The sequence below is a fragment of the Asterias amurensis genome, chromosome 18 (assembly GCF_032118995.1).
Source record: "Asterias amurensis chromosome 18, ASM3211899v1".
Classification (NCBI taxonomy): Eukaryota; Metazoa; Echinodermata; class Asteroidea; order Forcipulatida; family Asteriidae; genus Asterias; species Asterias amurensis.
The window spans coordinates 3,323,405-3,344,344 of record NC_092665.1 but is presented as its reverse complement, the minus strand read 5'-3'; the positions used below and the strand labels follow the sequence as shown (position 1 = coordinate 3,344,344).

At 38.8% G+C, this 20,940-nt stretch overlaps 1 protein-coding gene across 2 annotated transcripts in view; it reads right to left on the bottom strand.

Annotated features, from left to right (window-relative positions):
* LOC139950325 (high affinity cGMP-specific 3',5'-cyclic phosphodiesterase 9A-like) overlaps positions 1 to 20,940 on the bottom strand; it is a 120,595-nt gene that overhangs the window by 27,165 nt on the left and 72,490 nt on the right. Inside the window, exon 3 of one of the 2 annotated variants that reach the window (XM_071948938.1) lies at positions 19,974 to 20,022. In XM_071948938.1, the coding sequence (XP_071805039.1) occupies positions 19,974 to 20,022 (49 nt within the window). The remainder of the gene's footprint in view (positions 1 to 19,973; positions 20,023 to 20,940) is intronic. The other variant, XM_071948939.1, reaches the window with a different exon arrangement.

Genomic DNA, 20,940 nt, shown 5'->3' with positions numbered 1-20,940 from the left:
ACAAACTCGCCCGATTAGGCAACGTGTTCCTATAAGGTGTCCTATAGATGTTAATTATAGGGCAATAAACAAGGACTAGTCCTACTTCAGGAGGAGTGGCAGAATGTAGGTGTCTTAAAAAGTAACACTCATCGTCTCGAAATCTTTTGAAAACCTTTAAAAAGATCCATAATTTAAGACACAACTGCAGGATACAAAGAGAGATAAGCGACAGATTCCACTGGCAATGAAGACTCTTGAACGAATCCATCGTAATTTGTAATGTGTCCCTTTAAGATGTTTTAGGGGGAGGGGGTGTATCTCCTTACAAGGGGAAAATACTGTTTGAACATTTTGAGGAGGGGTAACGTTCTGCCTCATATTAGGCATGGTATACTCCATAAGCCTTTTTGAGGTACGGTGGACCCCTTGCACGCGCATCACATGCTGCGATTGATGCCATGCTCACCATGTCGGTTGGCAATAGGATTTACGTGTAAACGCTGCGTCGCCTAAAATGCGCACTTCACTAAATAACACACACTCTATTTCTATGGTCAATACGCACAAATTTACTCAAACCTTATAGTGTTGTAGCATTGTGTCCGCCATATCTCAAAAAGGCTTATTTAAATTCTTCTGATATTTCTTGTCAATTGCAATTTCCACTTCTACATTTATGCCCCCAAACAAATCTAATGCCATCCCTTTAACTCCATTTCCTCCAAACACCCTTTTTTAATATCTGCCTCCGAAAAATATCGTCCCTGCAGGATTAAAAATATTGCGTCCTTTGTCTGCCGACATCACCCAAGACAAGACACCACGGCCTGGGGGGAATCGGAAACACTTCTAAACATCCCCCCAAGAGCAGGTCTGTTAATGGATGGGAAAGGAGTCAGACCAATAGGGGAAGAACTATTAAAGGAACATTACAGACTTTGTAAGAATTGACTTGAATAATAGTATACATAAACAAAATTTTAAAAATATCGTAAAAGATCAGAAATTTACATTAAATGTATGTGGTCTACAGACCCGGTCCCAAAGCAGCGATAACGAGAACGATAACGATAACGGCGCCAAGAGAACGCATTCCATTGGTTGAATGAGCGTGTGTGTATTCTGCGTGGAGCAATTCAACCAATGCGTCGTGATCGTTATCGTTATCGTTATCGCTGCAGTGGGACCGGGCCTTAATGATGGTGATAGTAGAAAACAGGCCTGATACTCCAGGGAAGTAATTCAGGAGATTGCCTTGGTGCCCTTGACATTTCCTCATAGGGTGCCCTTGCCCTTTCAAAACGAAGCAGACAGGCGTGAGAAAACACCCCTTGAAATATTTCTGTCTGATATGTCATTTTTGATGAGAGACAATTAAAACCACATTCCCGTTTGGAGTTTATTGCTCAATGAGTGTGTTATTTTTTTATTTTTGTTTTTTATCGATATCATGCAAAACGTGTAATCGTTTTTTCCCCACTATTTTCTCGTGACCCAGACGGCCGATCGATCTCAAACTTCTACAGGTTTGTCAGTCTATGTTTATAGTGGATCACATAAAATGCTTACACTGCCAGCAACTGTTTTGTTATCAAAAACCAATTCTGTAATGTTCCTTTAAAGGAACACGTTGTCTTGGATCGGTCGAGTTGGTCTTTGAAAAGCATTCTGTAACCGTTTGTTATAAAATTGATATGGTTAGAAAGATGTTGTAAAAGTAGAATACAATGATCTACACAAATATGCCTCGAAATTGCGTGGTTTTCGTTTTACCTCATCGACAAACACGGTCGGCCATTTATGGGAGTCAAAACTTTGACTCCCATAAATGGCCGACCGTGTTAGTTCGCGACGTAAAAGAAAAACCGTGTAAATTTGAGTGAAACTTGTGTGGATCATTATATTCTACTTTTAAAACATCTTTCTAACCATATGCATTTCATAACAAACGGTTTCAAACGCTTTTCATAGACCAACTCGTCCGATCCAAGGCAACGTGTTCCTTTAAGAAGAAGGAGCTGCATTCTCGTAAGAAGGCACGAGGAGGCGATACGACAAATCCAACGATGTAGAACAACTTTAATTAAATTGTCTTGGAATTGAAACAAGGATGTTAATTTGATTGTCTGGGGGAGGGTTTTATTTGTTTCTTTGATTAGTGAGATAATTTTTTTTTTTAAGGATACATCTGGGGAGGAAGGGGGTTAATGTGGAACGCTGGGGAAATGGAAAGCGCTGCACCTGCGAGGGGGCTGTCTTTTTGCGTGGGGGCGTTCATGTTTCAAGTATATCAATTACGCATTTGGGCTGATTGATGATGGACAAATAGTTTCATATAACAGTCGGCAAAACATTTGGAATCAATGCCTTTCCTTTTAAAGGAATGGTGAAATTAAAATGATTTTCAGAACAACAAATAGGAAAATGGTCACAACATAAACACATTGAGTAAGGTTTGCAGTGACACGATGTAAAAATCTCTTTTGGTTGGTTCTGCCCAATTTTTTGGTCAGCGTGCTCTGACCGTCTTCTGGAGAATGCCGTCTTCTGATAAATTTGTTTTTTATTTAAGAACTGTACCATTGACTCATAACTGACTTAATAATAAATGATACACTTGAGTTAGTTGAAACTTAGTTAGTTATTTCATGGTAATACAAAGTGCTGATACAATGCTCACTGTGTGCTTTATAACAGTGTGATGTGAAACTATTTTTGTTCCCTGAAATTCATCATCTGCATTAACTCCGCTTTTCTTTTCGCATGTTTTACAAAATCTGAATGAAAAACCCCTTTGAGGTTCAGATGAAGATCAGTACTTAAAAAGGGAAAGGTTGCTTTTAATCAAATTTGCTTCATTTTTCTCCTCTTATCATCTCTGGGATTAAACAATTCTGGGAAGAGTAGACTTGAAGAATCCAGGCGGAGGACAAAATGGTCGTGGGTGGTTAATATTAAAATTGAATCATCTGTACTTAGAGTAAATCTGATGAAAAAAAAGATTTCCTTCAAGAATTTCCTTCTGGAATGACGGCACAGAGGGGCCGCTTCAGGTATTAGGGAGGCTCTATCCTAAATATTGGATGAATAAATAAAGATGATGATATTCTTGTTTAAAGGCAGTGGACACTATTGATAATTACTCGAAATAATTATTAGCATAAAACCTTTCTTGATACGAGTAATGGGGAGCTGTTGATTGTATAAAACGCTGTAAGAAACGGCTCCCTCTGAATAAAGGTAGTTTTTGAGCAAGTTCGATGACCGATTGAGCTCAAATTTTCACAGGTTTGTTATTTTATGCATATATGTTGAGAAACACCAACTGTGATGACTAGTTTTTGACAATTACTAATAGTGTCGAGTGTCGTTAAGGAAGAAATATTCTTATTATGATTAACATTTTTTAATAATTTTTTTTCGATCTCAGATACCAAGGGACCCTCAAAAGTGCTTGTACTCTTACCCCTTAGGCCCTGACGATATGTTGGAAGATGAGAAGATGAAGAAAATGTTCAGTTTAAGATGTGGGAGGAAAACCCCAACTTGGGAAAACCCACGCAATCAGGTAGAGAATGAAATATGCAAAGTTCCATCGACTATTCTGCTCGTCTGCTCCACAAGGACAACTTCTGGACAGATTTTCAAACCGCCTTCGGCATTTTTCACACAACAAACAAAATCTGTTGGACGAAAGTCCAACTCATACAAGTCCGTCTGCCCTTTTCCCATGACAAAACTTCATTCCGACGCTGACCTGCGCAGAACGTTCGATCCGTGTCACAACCAACCTTTATTGGATTGGGTGTTTTTTATCCCGTGTAGAGAATTTCCAAGTGTTGCAAAAGAAGCTGATTTGGCGTCAGGTAGTGTGAAAGAAGAGCGGATTTTAACCGTTGAAATGTTATGGAATCAACACAGGTTGGAACTGTGTGACTTTCAACACGGATCAGAGCAAGCTAGTGTGAAAAACCCCTCATAGGTAACAAAATGGTAAACTTGTACAGTAGGCTTAGGTGTGGCTTGGATGTACACAAACAACCACTGGAAATAATTAAACATCTTATACACCTTTCGAAATATATAACATAAAAACTTACTTGGTAGAAAACAACAGAGAGGTGTTGATAAAGCATTCAGAAAAATGCTTCCCTTTGAAGAAACATTTTTTTTTAATAAAGAGGTAAGTTCCCACTAAAAATTTTGAACCTTGGAAAGATATCAGGCCTGAAACCTTTCTCATGCACATGAAAGGTATTTTTTCTTTCAATGGAACTTCAATGACCAATTGAGCCCAGATTTTCACAATTTGTTTAATTTAAATGCATTTGCAGTTAGAATACTGGTCTTTGACAATTACTAAACGTATCCAGTGCCTTAAATAACCCACTGAGCACAGAAAAGAAAACTGCTATCAGGTTTAAATATGGAGCACATACACCATGTCAACAGTTTGGTTCATAAACAAAATAAAATCTGTTACATGTATGTTTTGCTAAGTAGAAACTCAATTGAAGCAATACTACACCAAATAGAACCATTATAATTTCATTAGATCAGTTATATACTATTTGCGGTTTACCCAAACACTGACGTGCATGATGTGTGTAAAGCACAATACACTCAGTACTCTCCAGAGTCCTGTGATAAAAAAAATGAAAAAAAAAAATCCACATGCGTATTAATCGGTTGGGATTCAAACACACGTAGTCGCCGTTCTAGGGCAGATGTCTTTGCTACCACCGTAGCCAATGATATTGCCCGGTGGCTATAGAGGTAGTTTGCACCCTGTATTTTGGCAGCCGGTACGTAACGATTTTTAATAGATGTTAAAATTACATTAGTGGAAGACCGGGCATGTAGTGCTGAGCACACATCGGTGTATGCGTAAAGCAATAATATTCTTCAAAACCCTCACACGCACAGATATTTGTCATTCGATTGGTGGAACCACGTCACATGTCATCCTTTAATTTGATACATATACTGCTGAGACAATCCACAATTTAATATACTTGGCGTATATGAATAATGATAGAACACAGGCTTCAAAAAATTTGCGGTGGCATTTTGAAAATAATTGTGCCGACCCATTCGTCGCGATGATTTTTAAATTGTAAGACAGATCTTGTTGCATTAAAACTCAGATGTTGAAATGATGGTCGCGTGGCCATCGCTTCAAAATGATACCAAATTGTTCTTACTGGATACCTGGGAGGAATGTATTTTCAATCAAGTCAGTTATTTTGTATCTTGGAAACACTTTTTTCATTTTTGCAAATGAAAACCAGGCAAAACAAAGTGTGAAGGAAAACACTTTCACCGAATACTGCAAAAGAGTACCTTTTATTAGCAGGGCTTCCTCCCGTGTGATCAACATTTTCACATCTTCACACCACGCATGTGGCATTACCATGGAAACACTTATCAAATTGCCATCCAATAAACATGGCCGCCAGTGGACATATCCGCTGTCTAAAATTGATCATCGCTCGCGCTAAATGTGCGTTCGGTTCCCGCAGGAAAAGGCAGGGGGTATAACGTCTGGACCACACCATAATGCAATTTCAGCTACTTTTGGTTGCTGGGGCCGTGAGCGATCGGCACCAATTAAAGCTATGCCCTTACGCAGCCATGGTAACATTCAGACAGATCAAATAAATACATTTATGAGTGGTTACTAAGTGCACACTAAGGCACTACGTTATGGACCATGAGCTAAGAATTGTCATCTTTGTATTTTAGTCATTACAGAGGTTGGCTGATTAGGAAGAGCGACGTATGCATGTTTTCGTGGGGTAGGACCTGTGGCTTCTACCATATTGACAAGGAGCTAGAAGGAATTGAGTTATATGATGGTTTGAGGGGTGAGGAAGGAATGATAACAGCTAAGAAAAGAAGTTCTCTTTCCAAATATTGATAAAATAAAACAGTAATCCTAGTGAAACTGAAAATGATGGCAGAAACACAGCAGTAACAAGTTTTTTCCTTCAATGCAATCCATCTTCAGTCAAAAATATAAAAGTGCACATAACAAGAAACATAGACTTTTCCTCACGAAGCCCAAGATACAATCACTCAAATTGGGGCAAACACAGCATGTTACAAATTTCTTATTCAGTAGGGTAGAATTATGCAACTGCACATAACAAGAAACATAAACTTTTTCCCTCGATTCCCAAGATACAATCACTCAGTTCGGTGTGCAACAACACCGAAATGTCATCTGACGAGTTTCGATCTGACGTCCTGATCTATTAGCTTATTAAATCCATGTAAAATATATCGTCACTGGCTAAATGTCAACGCACACAGACACACACAAGGAAGCCTCAAATAGTTGCGCTGATGTCACATTCCCTCACTCTGTTAACAAGATGTGTAGTGTGGGGCTAATTTTGTCGCAACGCATTCAGACGAGCTATTTTCGTCCGCCGTGGCAATTTGTAATGGAATGGTCTTGGCCCACTTCCATTCAATTTGTTTTCTCGATAACCTGTTTCTAGGTATTCATTTAGGTTTTACCCATATACACCGATGTGTGTTAGCACTGTATACTCATCATCAGTACTTTCCCTAGTTTATGTGGAAAGAAAATCACAGGCATATTACTCGGGTGGGATTCTAACCCACGACCTTTACAATTCTAGAGCAGTGTCCTACCAACTGTACCCCAAGATTGCCCCATATCTAGAGGCAATTCGAGTCCTATGTTTTAGCCCCTTACCAAGCCAAGAGATAGCTTTATTTGGGGGCAAACTTGCATAATAATTATTTTTGAAGACACTGGACACTCACTTGGTGTATCTCAACATTATGCATAAAATAACAAACCTGTGAAAATTTGAGCTCAATCGGTCGTCGAGGTTGCGAGATAATAATGAAAGAAAAAAACCACCCTTGTCGCACCATGGTCACCCGAAGTTATGTGCTTTCAGATGCTTGATTTCAAGACCTCAAATTCTAATTCTGAGGTCTCGAAATCAAATTCGTGGAAAATTACTTCTTTCTCGAAAAACTACGTCACTTCAGAGGGAGCCGTTTCTCACAATGTTTTATACTATCAACCTCTCCCCATTACTTGTTACCAAGAAAGGTTTTATGCTAATAATTATTTTGAGTAATTACCAATAGTGTCCACTGCCTTTAAGCCTCATTTGGGGCAAACTTGCAAAATAATTATTTTTTAAGTGTTAAGTCTCCCTCACAGTTTTGTGCACGTGGGCGAAACACAGCAGCTACCAATTAACAGAGCCTTTCGAACAAGACGGTACACAAGAAGAAAAACTTTACAGCAAAATACCTGACGGGTCAAGCATTACAAGCAACCATTTCAGTAACACATGATCACATCTGGATCCTGTCATGTTTGATAAACAAGGGACAGAGCCAAGTTCTCTCACTATAGTAATGTCCTTTAGATTTCAGATGAGCAGAAACTAAGAAAAAAGTACATATCTTCCTTGCTTACTACTCCAACAGCTTAAAGGCAGTGGACACTATTGGTAATTACTCAAAATAATTATTAGCATAAAACCTTTCTTGGTGACAAGTAATGGGGAGAGGTTGGTGGTATAAAACATTGTGAGAAACGGCTCCCTCTGAAGTGCCATAGTTTTGGAGAAGGAAGTAACTTTCCACGAATTTGATTTCGAGACCTCAAGTTTAGAACTTTAGGTCTCGAAATCAACCTTCTAAATGCACACAACTTCGTGTGACAAGGGCGTTTTCTTCTTTCATTTATATCTCGCAACTTTGATGACCGATCGAGCTCAAACTTTCACAGGTTTGTTAGTTTATGCATCTGTTGAGATACACCAAGTGAGTAGACTTGTCTTTGACAAGAACCAATAGTGTCCACAGCCTTTGGTAATTACTCAAAACAGATATGAACTTAAAAACTGGGATTCGAACCCATGACCCTTGCATTGCTAGGGCAGATGTCTTACCACTAGACCACCGAGCTAGCCCGATAGATCGGGGCAGTTTGAATCCAGTGTTAGTTTTGAGAAAATAATTTATTTTTAACCCTTACTCAAACTACTCACGCAACTCACAGGAAAAAAAATATCAACACTCGATGATTTCTGTACACTTTGTCAGGTCCAGCTGCGCAATCACAAAAAGTAGATAAGCACTAAACAAGCAATGGGAGACTTTTTGGACGCTTGGTGGCAGCAGACACACCAGGCAAATCCATAGTTCTTGGTAATGTGGACGCATGCTCAGAACTACGTAAACAATGGAAATTTACCTGAGAAGTCTAATGCCGCCTAGCGTTCCAAAGTCCCCCAATATGCAGATTGGAAAACTGTTAATATATTTCCCTATCAATTCACTTGATATTACAAGCAGCTGACTTTTACAGTGCAGGCCTTTTTCACTTAAACAGTACCCCACGCTGGCAGGCTTAAAGGAACAATACACTGTTAAAATTACTCAGAATAATTATTAGCATAAAACCTTACTTGGAAACGAGTAATGGGGAGCTGTTGATAGTATAAAACATCAGAGAAACGGCTCCATCTGAGTAATGAAGTTTTTCGAGAAAGAAGTAATTTTGCACCAAAATTTATTTAAAGACCTCAGAATTAGATTTTGAAGTCTCAAAATCAAGCATCTGAGAGCACACAACTTCGTGTGACAAGGGTGTTTTTTCCTTGATTATTATCTTGAAACTTTGACGACCAATTGAGCTCCAATTTTCACAGGTCTGTTATTTTATGCATACGTTGAGATACACCAAGTGAGAAGACAAGTCTGTGACAATTACCAATAGTGTCCAGTAGTGTCTTTAAAATCCCAGAACAAAATACGACCGTTTACATTACAAACCAACAACATGAAAGCTGTTCCATCTTCCTTTCTGATTAGCTTCAATGCACTTTACCCTATGGAGTCCGAGAAAGCAACGGATGTCGTAAATAAAATGCCACCCTCGTTAATTGGTGTGGAAATTGTTTCCAATGTAGCATGATGCGTGTACCACTCGACCGACCAGGGAGAAAACTATCCTCTCGTAAAAAGGTTTCCTCGCATCCAGAGAGAAATTTGAGAGCTTTACTGAGTGATTTAAAGATACTCAATAATAAATACCACTTCAAATGTTTATCCTGGGACTTTATTTTATGACTGCGATCTGTTGATGGCTGGAAAGGGTAGACCGTAGGCAACAGACTGGTCGATGCAATTTGTTTTACTGCAGTGAATAGCCAAGTCTGAGTGATAACTATGCAAATTTATTCACTGTTGTCAAGGTAAAGTTAAAAATAAAATGAAAATGAAATAAAATATGTAAAAATGAGCTTCATTAAATACAAGTGAATTGTAAAATTTTGTGGAAAAAATTAAACAGTTTGTAAACCCAATTCTCCCCAGTTGTTGGTATACAAAACCATTTTAGATTGGGAAAGTCATAAACCGACACTACCTAAGTCAGCTTTAATAAAAAATAATAATAAAGACTTGTTTTGCACACATTTCCACCCTGCTGGGTGTTCAAGGCACAGTAAAACCAAAAACAAAACGAAAGAAAACAAAAATTAGTCCTCTAAAAACCTGTGACATAAGATAAGTTTTGAAAAGAAATTTGAATTTTGTGGTACAAAGACAAGATCTAAGGTCAAGTGGTAGAGAGTTCAAGATGCGTAGCACAGCTAAAAACAACTAAACTATTCATTTTCCTGACTACTATCTATAATCTTTAAATACAATTGTTTTTATTCACCCAATGTAGTAAACGCTCCTAGAGCAATAAGCTTAAGATGTACCCACGGGACTCTCACATTACGACTGCTGTTGTCTCAATGCAAGTAATTTGTCAAATTTAATCAACTGAAGATGTTTTAATGAAACATCCGATGCAATTACGACCACCACTTCTTGTGGGCAAATGATTATCTGAAGACGGACTCAAACATTTAGGCGAACCGGACGTGAGAAGATGGCCTGATGTGTAAAGGTGCCTTGACGTAAAAGTTGCCTGATTTACAATTGGCATAACGTATTAAGTGGGCTGATATAAACATTACCTGACGTAATCTTGCCCTTGTAGTGAATTCCATTAACAGCTGCCAAGCATGTGTTAGCTTTTAGTGCTCGCACTGGAGACTTTTACCATTCCCCTATTGTATATGACCATCTGGGAATGTCAGCTGTAAATGGTGAACAATGAGCTCCAAAACCCCCAGTGTAGTATAAAAGCCTATTGTAAGTTCCTTTGTTTACGCCTATTGAGCAGGCCCTAATCTTTTTCCTTAGTGTACATAGCCATATAAAAGCAAATGCAGACAATAAACCACCCTCACTCTTCTCCAGCTTTTGGTACAGAAAGGTTGTATCTCTCTAACTTATATAGTCGTAGTATTTAGGTTCATTTATTGTGGTTGTCCAAAGGCTGACTGGAAACTGAATTGGTAGTACACTACTCCTATACAGCAACCTTTCAGCTGGAGGACACCATTAGGGTATAAAGTAATATCTCTTAATAGTTAAATATAAATAGTAGTTAAGTAATTGTATTTGTGAGATCTTATTAATTTGAATGAAGTCAAAGCTGACCAGCGCCGCCAAAATGAAGCTTAATTCTGCCCAGACTCAGAAATAGGGTAAGTGTATATAATTGTAACCAAATACCCTATACCCTTAATGTGAAGTTGTCCCTGACGTACTTCACCTTTGGGAAGACATCATCCAAAAATGTTCTCTAAAAAAAAAGTACTGGATGTTTCCGATATGACTTTTCCCACTCTTCTTGGTAACTTGATATTTTAATTGTGTAAGCGTTTTTTTTTTACGTTTCAGAAACATAATTTGGAGTTCAATTTTCTCACTCTTTAAAGTCATTGTACATGTTTGGTAATTGTCAAAGACCAGTGTTCTCACTTGGTGTATCCCATCATAACCATAAAATAACAAGCCTGTGAAAATTTGGGCTCAATTGGTCATCGAAGTTGCGAGGAAATGATGAAAGAAAAAACACCCTGGTTGGACGAATTTGTGTGCTTTCAGATGGGAATAAAAGACTTCTAGCTAGAAGTCTTTTAATATTTTAGTGAGAAGATACCTCTTTCTCAAAAACTACGTTACTTCAGAGGGAGCCGCTTCTCGCAATGTTTTATACTATCAACAGCTCTCCAATAATGCTGGTTACCAAGTCAGTTTTTAAGTTAATATTTGTTTTGAATAACTACCAAATGTGTAACTTCCCTTGAATGCTTTGACACTGACAGTATCATTATTCAAAATACCCCGAAAAACTCCAGGTGTCAACTGATAAACCCAGGGGTCGATTCCACAAAGAGTTACCTGCAGGAGATATTACAAACTCAAGGCTGCTATACTTTTCAAAACTCTTTGTGAAATCCACCCCAGGAAACCTCACATGGTGTAAATAATTAATAGCAAGTAACTATTATTAGTGGATTCAACCATGTATAAATCTCTTTGGGGGGAGAAGTGGCTCTGAAAAGAGTCGCTGTGGTCTTGACGCTTTGGACAGTATATTCTAGACTTCAGATTCAGATTCAGACCCAGCCATCCATAATTTCCAAACCCTGATTATTCTGAAATCCTCCTTACATGTAGGTGACTGTCTGCAACATCTTCACCTCTCTTAAGCCCCCAAGAGGCCGGAACAACCTCAAGAGTCACCCAAACCCTCGGATAAACAACTCTCGGCGCAAACTTCAACAACAACACAGCCTGCATTCTTCATCCCATATCACAGTTCCCTCTCATGTACACTCGGGGAATATCAGCTGTAGTTCTTCCCAGTCAAGGAGTCGTAAGTGAACTTGATCAGTTTGACCTTTCGGGTCCAGAGGTCAGTTGTCGTATCCCCCCGTGCTTCTCTAGCATCTCTAGGGGGGTGAGATGACACTATTTTTAAAGGTGTTGAGTTTACGTTTTGGGTTTCGCTGGCAACATACACTTCAGGTTTTAAAGGACAAAGAAGCACTTTGATTCCGAGTCGGTAGTTTTCAAGAAATGTATCAGTGAGGTTTCTACTCCCAAAGATTCAAAAGGTGCTGCTCATTCTATGTACAGCGTATAGTATTACCTGTACCAGCGATGCATGACTTGAAAGATAGAAAGCTTAGTCCACGTAGTAAAGCTGTATCTTATCTTGATTCAAAGAGAGTAAAGGCCCGGTCACATTGGCCCAGATAACAAGAACGAAAATGAGAACGATAAAAAAGCACCACCCCGATTGGTTGAATGAGAGTGGGCGTATTCTGCGTAGAGCATTTCAACCAATAGAATGCGTTCCCTTTGCGCCGTAATCGTTATCGTTTTCGTTATCGCTGCAGTGTGACTTGGCCTTAAAGGAACACGTTGCCTTGGATCAGACGAGTTGGTCTATAAAAGGCGTTTGTAACCCGTTTTTTATAAAATGCATATGGTTAGAAAGATGTTTTCAAAGTAGAATACAATGATCCACACAACTTTGCCTCGAAATTGCGTGGTTTTCCTTTTACTGTGCGAACTAACACGGTCGGCCATTTAATGGGAGTCAAAAATTTGACTTCCATACATGGCCGACCGTGTTAGACGACGAGGTAAAAGGAAAACCGTGCAATTTCGAGGCACGTTTGTGTGGATCATTGTATTCTACTTTTACAACATCTTTCTACCCATATGCATTTTATAACAAACGGTTAAAAACGCTTTTCAGGGAGTCAAAAATTTGACTCCCATAAATGGCCGACCGTGTTAGTCGAGGAGGTAAAAGGAAAACCGTGCAATTTCGATGCATGTTTGTGTGGATCATTGTATTCTACTTTTCTACCCATATGCATTTCATAACAAACGGTTTCAAACGCTTTTTATAGACCAACTCGTCCGATCCAAGGCAACGTGTTCCTTCAAGCGTCTTGCGTAAGCCCACAAGGGCCCTGGCAAACTCAACAAAGAACCACCATTATCAATGATGTTATAACTCAACTTGAGTGAAGGAAATGTACCAGTAGCAACAACACAACGTGAAGTTCAGTAAATATTACTAATGCTGTACATTATCTTTGATGCAAAGAGAATGATGTAAGTAGCATTAGAAACAGTAGCAGTATCTATGGTGTAGAAACAGAAGATGTACTCTCTTACTGTAAAAGAGTGAAAAACCACTCGTTTTGTCCGCCATACCACTCTTGCAAAGAGCCATATGGCGGACAACTCTTGTTAGAGTGAAAGACGGGTACTTCCAACTCGATTTAGAGTGAAGTTTGTTCAAATTTCACTCAAACAGAGTGATTCAGCTTGACTTTCACTCTCAAAAGAACGAAAAATGCCATCACTCGGACAAGAGAGCAAAATTTTCCATCTTTTACATTAAGAGAGTACCACCGGAAGTTCTGAAACGAACTGTCCTGCTTGTTTAACTATTACCTGGGCGGATGGCATAGAAAATTAGCTGGGACTACTAAACATTGATGCTTTACCATAACTTGATTCAAATAGGGTATCCAGGAAGCAGCATTATCAATGTTGTAACAACAGACGATGTACACACATAGGAAGTTTTGTCAGTATCACCAATGCTCTACCTTATCTTGATTCTGCAGCAGTTTTGCCACCATTACTAATTCTTTAAAATGTCCGAATTCAAAGGGATAACCAACCAGTTGCATTGATTTTGCCAATACTGCCAATCGACTGTTCCCTATCTTGAATCAATGGCATTGCTGCAAGAGCCCTTTTTGTATTGTGTGAAAAAACAAACATTTTAAGATCATAGAAAATGTTTGGTTTAGTTATTTCTAGTTGAAAGCTGATTAAAGGCAGTGTCCAAATTGTAACATCTTCATTCAAACGAAGTAAGCAAAAGCGACAGCAGTTTCTCCTTGAAGGTACCTTCGTTCCGCGGTTTTGCCAGATGTAACAAAAGCTTTGTGTGACAAGACGTTTTCCAAGCAGGCTTTAATATCCATGCTAATGGCGTAATTATACTGCCACGGCTACAGAATCAATCTCAACCCGACAGTTGTATTGACTGGCAAGTTTAACGTAGCGTGAGCCGTTACATGATCAAGCATTAGCAATGACCCGAACACATAGGGTGCATTATTTCTCCCCAGAAAGGCCAATTTAATTCTGAGAGATTTGCATTTACTTTCTTGTACGAAATCAATCTTTGCAGACTTTTCAAATACATTTCAATATGGCCAGGGGAGAGGAAAAGGCTTCTTGATACTCCCCCATGCTGAATTAGGAATAATTTGCATATTTTTCATGGTGGGAAATCAATTCTAGAAAGAAGTGTTTTTTGGGGTATGCGGCAAACTCTTAGCCTTATTGAAGAGGCACTTTGAAACTGTATGTGACTGCACTCATTTTACTATACTTTGCAAATCTAGCAGACTGAGTTGGCACTTGAAGTGTATGCATTCAAAAATTACAAAAAATTTCAACAATTCCTTTTAAAGGCAGTGGACACTGTTAATAATTACTCAAAATAATTATTAGCACCAAAACCTTACTTGGTATTAAAGAGTAATAGGGAGAGGTTGATAGTATAAAACATTGTGAGGAACAGCTTCCTCTGAAGTAACGCAGTTTTTGAAAAAGAGGTCATTTCTCAGTTAAAGGGAAGGTACATGTACACGTTTGGTAATTGTCAAAGACCAGTCTTCTCACTTGGGGTATCCCATCATAACCATAAAATAACAAGCCTGTGAAAATTTGGGCTCCATTGGTCATCGAAGTTGCGAAAAAATGATGAAAGAAAAAACACCCTTGTTGGAAGAAATTGTGTGCTTTCAGATAAAGAATAAAAGACTTCTAGCTAGAAGCCTTTTATTATTTTAGTGAGAAATTACCTCTTCTCAAAAACTACGTTACTTCAGAGGGAGTCGTTTCCCACAATGTTTTATACCATCAACAGCTCTCCAATGCTTGTTACCAAGTCAGTTTTGAAGTTAATATTTGTTTTGAGTAATTACAAAACGTGTACCTTCCCTTTAAATAATAAAAGACTTCAGCTGAAGCTTTTTATTAAACATCTGAAAGCACACAAATTTGTGCAACAAAGGGTGTTTTTTTTCTTTTTTTTTCTTGGAAATTCGATGACCAATTGGGCCAAAATGTTCACAGATTTGTTATTTTATGCATTACGTTGGGATACACCAAGTGAGAATACTGGTCTTTGACAATATTACCAAATGTGTCCAGTGCCTTTAAAGGAACACGTTGCCTTGGATCGGTCGAGTTGGTCTTTGAAAAGCGTATTTTAACCGTTTGTTATAGAATGCATATGATTAGAAAGATATTTTAAAAGTGGAATATAGTGATCCACACAAGTATCACTCGAAATTACGTGGTTTTCTTTTTACCTCGTCGACAAACACGGTCGGCCATTTATGGGAGTCAAATTTTTGACTCCCTTAAATGGCCGACTGTGTTAGTTCTCAAAGTAAAACGAAAACCAGGCAATTTCGAGGCAAATGTGTATGGATCATTGAATTCTACTTTTTAAACATCTTTCTACCTATATGCATTTTATATAAAACGGTTACAAACGCTTTTCAAAGACCAACTCGACCGATCCAAGACAACGTGTTCCTTTAAACCAACTAGAGAACGATTCCATCGAGACCGGTCTCGCTCGAGGGGGAAATGATCTGTTGAAATTGCATGGAGCAACTATGTATACAGTACAAAAGGTTAAGAAAATATAAAATCTAATTTAATTTAGCGCAGAGTCCGTGGAGTGGAAAAATTACGATCCTGGCCCAAAGAGCTGCCGGAAACTTAACACTGTTATACTGTGGAATAATGATCATGTCTATGTTGAATAGATGTCATAAACATTTATGTTGGAGATGTCGTTTTAAAATCAATTAAGAGTACTAGCGAGGACAGTTTAAAAAATCCACAAATTCTTTCTTTTGTATTTTTGCTAGCATGTATCTTTTCGAGTTATGAACAAGTTTCTGTATACAAAAAATGAATTTTGAGCATTGAATCAGGCCTGCAAGTTCATCTTTGAGATAGGACGACCATTTGCCTTTTAAAGGCAGTGGACACTATTGGTAACTACTCAACATAATATTATTAGCATAAAACCTTTCTTGGTAACGAGTAATGGGGAAAGAGGTTGATGGTATAAAACATTGTGAGAAACGGCTCCCCTAAAGTGCCATAGGTTTCAGGAACAAAGTAATTTTCAACGAATTTGATTTCGAGACCTGCCTCGGATTTAGATTTTGAGGTCTCGAAATCAACTATCTGATTTCACACAACTTCGTGTGACAAGGGTGTTTTTTCCCCCATTATTATCTCTCAACTTTGACGACCAATTGAGCTCAAATTTTCACAGGTTAGTTATTTTATGCATATGTTGAGACACACCGAGTGAGAAGACTGGTCGTTGACAATTACCAATAGTGTCCTGTGCCTTTAAAGGGGCACTTATAATATTGGAAAATCTTAAAGTCTATGATGGGGAACGTTTGAAGGGGCACCAAGGCAAAGACCAGGGCAATGGAGGCCACGGCCCCTGTGAAATTCCAGGTCGGTTGAACTTTGTTTAGTTATTGATGAAATACTTGTCTTTAGGAAAAGCTAAACAAAAAATTGCAAATGGCAATCCACCCCCCAAAAACCAGGTTTTTCTCATTCTAAAAACTGTCTGGCTGTTGTGCAATCTTAATTTTTCTATAGGGATTAAAAAGGACGTTTAGCGATCAGTTGGTGCAAGGAAGAGTTAAGACTCAATCTGCGAGTGTTTCTTTTAAACTGACCAATGTTATGCACAGGCCTGTATGCTTCGTTTTTGAAAGGGCAAGGGCACCAAGGCATTTTCTCCTTGGTAAAGGGCACCCTATGGGGAATTTGCAAATTTCTACTGGAGCATTTTAAGGTCACCAATCAATGACCAGGGGGCATGGAGGCAATCGCCTTTGTTGCCTCCTTGAAATATCAGGCCTGTAAGATGTTTTATACCTTTAATTTAGAGAAACAGATCTTTCCGATGCTATGCAATCCCTAAAGAGGTTTTACATAAAACTATTTGTTGGTTACATTTTTGGGGTCAAGTTTCAAGGGCCACTTTGCAGCACAAAACAATTTGTATCTTTACACATTGTTCGAGTCAAGTGTTCAGATAGTTTGCTTTTCACAGTTGAAGGTTTTTTTATCAATTTAAAATTTGCCCGAGGCAAACACTCATAGAATTACATTGATAAACCAAGTGGATTCACACACAAGTAATGTCAATAAAGGAATTTATAGATTCAGGTCATATCACCTCAGTTTTTGTTCAATTTAAGCAAACCTGCATTAGAGCCAGTGGACACTATTGGTAAATGTCAAAGACCAGTCTTCTCACTTGGTGTATCTCGACATATGAATGAAATAACAAACCTGTGAAAATTTGAGCTCGATTGGTTGTCGGAGTTGCGAGATAACTATGAAAGAAAAAAGCACCCTTGTCACACGAAGTTTTGTGCTTTCAGATGCTTGATTTCAATACCTCAAATTCTAAACTTGAGGTCTCGAAATGAAATTCGTGGAAAATTACTTCTTTCTCGAAAACTACTCCATTTCAGAGGGAGCTGTTTCTCACAATTTTGTATACTATCAACCTCTCCCCATTACTCGTTACCAAGTAAGGTTTTATGCTAATAATTATTTTGAGTAATTACCACTGCCTTTAAGCAGTGCACCTTCTGAAATTGCAATACTCATTGAAAAATATAACACATTTTATGATTTGGGCAATAACAAATTGCAGATTGTTTTTAAGTTTTTTGTTTTTAAAAGAGGTAAAGTAACACCATAAAGGAATTTGACGAGGTACATGAAATTAACACGTTGCCTTGGATCGGACGAGTTGGTCTATAAAAAGCGTTTGAAACCGTTTGTTATGAAATGTGTATGGTTAGAAAGATGTTTTAAAAGTAGAATATAATGATCCACACAAGTATCTCTCAAAATTGCACGGTTTTCTTTTTACGTCGCGAACTATCACGGTCGGCCATTTATGGGGGTCAAAATTTTGACTCCCATAAATGGCCGACCGTGTTAGTAGACGAGGTGAAAAGAAAACCACGCAATTTCGAGGCATATTTGTGTAGATCATTGTATTCTACTTTTACATCATCTTTCTAACCATATGCATTTTATAATAAACGGTCAAAAAACGCTTTTCAAAGACCAACTCGGCCGATCCAAGGCAACGTGTTCCTTTAAATATTCTCAGGTGAGGTTTTGCGGTAGCACCATGTGTAAATCTCTTTTGAGTAGTGTTGGTTTTGGTTGAAAACTCAACGTTTCGATCATCATGCTCTGATCGTCTTCAGCAGAATGCTAAAATTGTTTGAAAAAGTTTTTGAACATGCAACCTCCGAATTTACATGCATGATGCTTTACCGACGGAGCAATCTAGCCCCACTGTGGGTTGTCTCCCTGATTTGACAAATATTATGCAATGTTAATGCTTGTATAAAACTGGCTTGAATATATTCACCAACTAATATCTCTTTCATTGCCTCCTCTCACAAAATAAACTAATTCTGAATCTATCCACTGCAAAAAACCATCTGCAAACTCATTCACAAGAAATTAATTTCCGCATGTTCAAAAAAACAAAACACCACGCTTCTAAACTGTAGACTCAACAAACATCAACATCCGTTGCACAAACAAGCTTTTGCATCTTGCCTATCACTCGGACCAACATGGGATTATAAACACCATGTGAGAATCTACGCTCTAGGAAAATAAACCAGCGAGACTCATTGGACGACACTCGCATCGCCTTGAAATATGGGTCAGTCTTAGTCTAGATCTACTACTCCGCCTTATAAATAAACCATTCCTTTCAGGTAATTCAATTGACAATTTTTTGGGTTATACTTGATGAACAGCAGGAAGGAGAGTTGTACCGACTCCCGTTAAAGGCACTGGATACTGTTGGTTATTACTCAAAATAGCATAAAAACTTACTTGGTAACAACAATGGAGAGCTGTTGATAGTATTAAACATTGTGAGAAACTGCTCCCTCGGATGTAACATACTTTTTAAGAAAGAAGTAATTTTCCACGAATTTGATTTCGAGACCTCAGAATTAGGTGTTTTTCTTCCATTATTATCTTGCAACTTCGAAGACCAATTGAGTTCAATTTTCACAGGTTTGTTATTTTAAGTGCATATGTTGAGATAATACTGGTCTTCGATAATAACCAAAAGCGTCCAGTGCCTTTAAAGGAACGGATGCAGTATTGAATTCACAGAGAGGATGGCTTAAATCCATTCAGGGCCACGTTGCATTGAGATGCTACGTGAATTTACATATTTGATGCGCAAAAATGAGCATGGTACCAATCAGAATCAGATCTTAGGAAGGGAACCAGTTTCAGGCCTAATTAGAATGTGCCATACCGAGAATAACCAATAACTGGGGTTATGAGTGAGCAGTGCATGCATGGGAAAACAAAGTGGCACAGCGAGATCGATCACCCAATGAAACAAGGTGGGATACACCCCTGGAAACAAGGTCGGGATACACCCTGGAAACAAGGTTGGGATACACCCCTGGGAACAAGGTTGGGATACACCCCTGGGAACAAGGTTGGGATACACCCATGGAAACAAGGTTGGGATACACCCTGGGAACAAGGCTGGATACACCCCTGGAAACAAAGTTGGATACACCCCTGGGAACAAGGTTGGGGAACACTCTCTGTGAACTAGGTTGGGATACACCCCTGGGAACAAGGTTGGGAAACACCTTCTGGCAACTGCATGTAGGTTGGGATACACCCCTGGGAACAAGGTTGGGATACACCCCTGGAAACTAGGTTGGGATACACCCCTGGAAACAAGGTTGGGATACACCCCTGGGAACAAGGCTGGGATTTACCCTTGGAAACAAGATTGGGATACACCCCTGGGAACTAGGTTGGGATACACCCCTTGTGGTCATCTGTGCCTTGCCCAATTGTGAATTGAGACCAACTAAGAATGAAAGCAAAGAGATTGTTCTACTTACCTATTTTCTACGTCTTGGATATCAAAGCCCAATTGTTCAGCTAAAGTTCCTGCAAGAAATAAGACAATTTTGTATAAAAAAATATAGAGGTGCATGGTGCATAATCCTTGGGGTTAAAGGTCACACAAAAGTAGTTAGCGTAGTGGTATCATTTCTCGCCTCCCACCTCTAGGACCCCGGTTCGAATCCTACCAGGGGCACTATGTGGATTGGGTTTTCAGTCCCTACCCGACTGCGGGGATTTTCTCTGGAATGTTTCTCTGGGGTTTTCCTCCATTAAAACTGAAACATCCGTCCTTGTCTTCTATCCATTGGGTTCTTTGATAGTTTGTTATTAAGTTTGCTTGTCTGAGAGTGCTTGGCTTCACAACCAGAATAAATGAAATAAAAATGAATTAATATCCAATGTCTTCATCACCAAGACAGAAATGCATGTTTGACGCCACAAAAACAGTTAGTAATTCTCAAACCCAACCCTAACCCTAACAAGACTTCTCCAAGGTGTAACAAAATAAAATACCCCCAAAACACTCTGTCACCTCAAACTCCTACAATTTCATTCCCGTACAAATTTGTCTCGAGCAACATTAATAAAAAATCAGCAAAAAAAAAAACCCAAGCTGAGAAAAGAGCAGACGACAAACCCGCGTCGTCCAAACACAGAGTGTGAAAAGTCTCCAGCGTTCCAGCAAAAGGTTCCTTATATATGACCATACCATCTCTGGAGTGCATAACTTCCGTGGTACATTTTTATCTTGACAAGCATCGATTTTTGCACTCTAGACACTGACAGCATCACAAGTGTTAAAGGGCCGAGAGGAGGCTAAATTGACGGGAAGTGTGTGTACACTAGCCGGGGCTACATGATCAATTTACTCTTTAAAGTGAGACTGGGGTGAAGAGCGTGAATGAACTTTTAGAGGGCGGTTAGTTTATTTTTAAAATAATAAGATCTTAGAGTTTATTT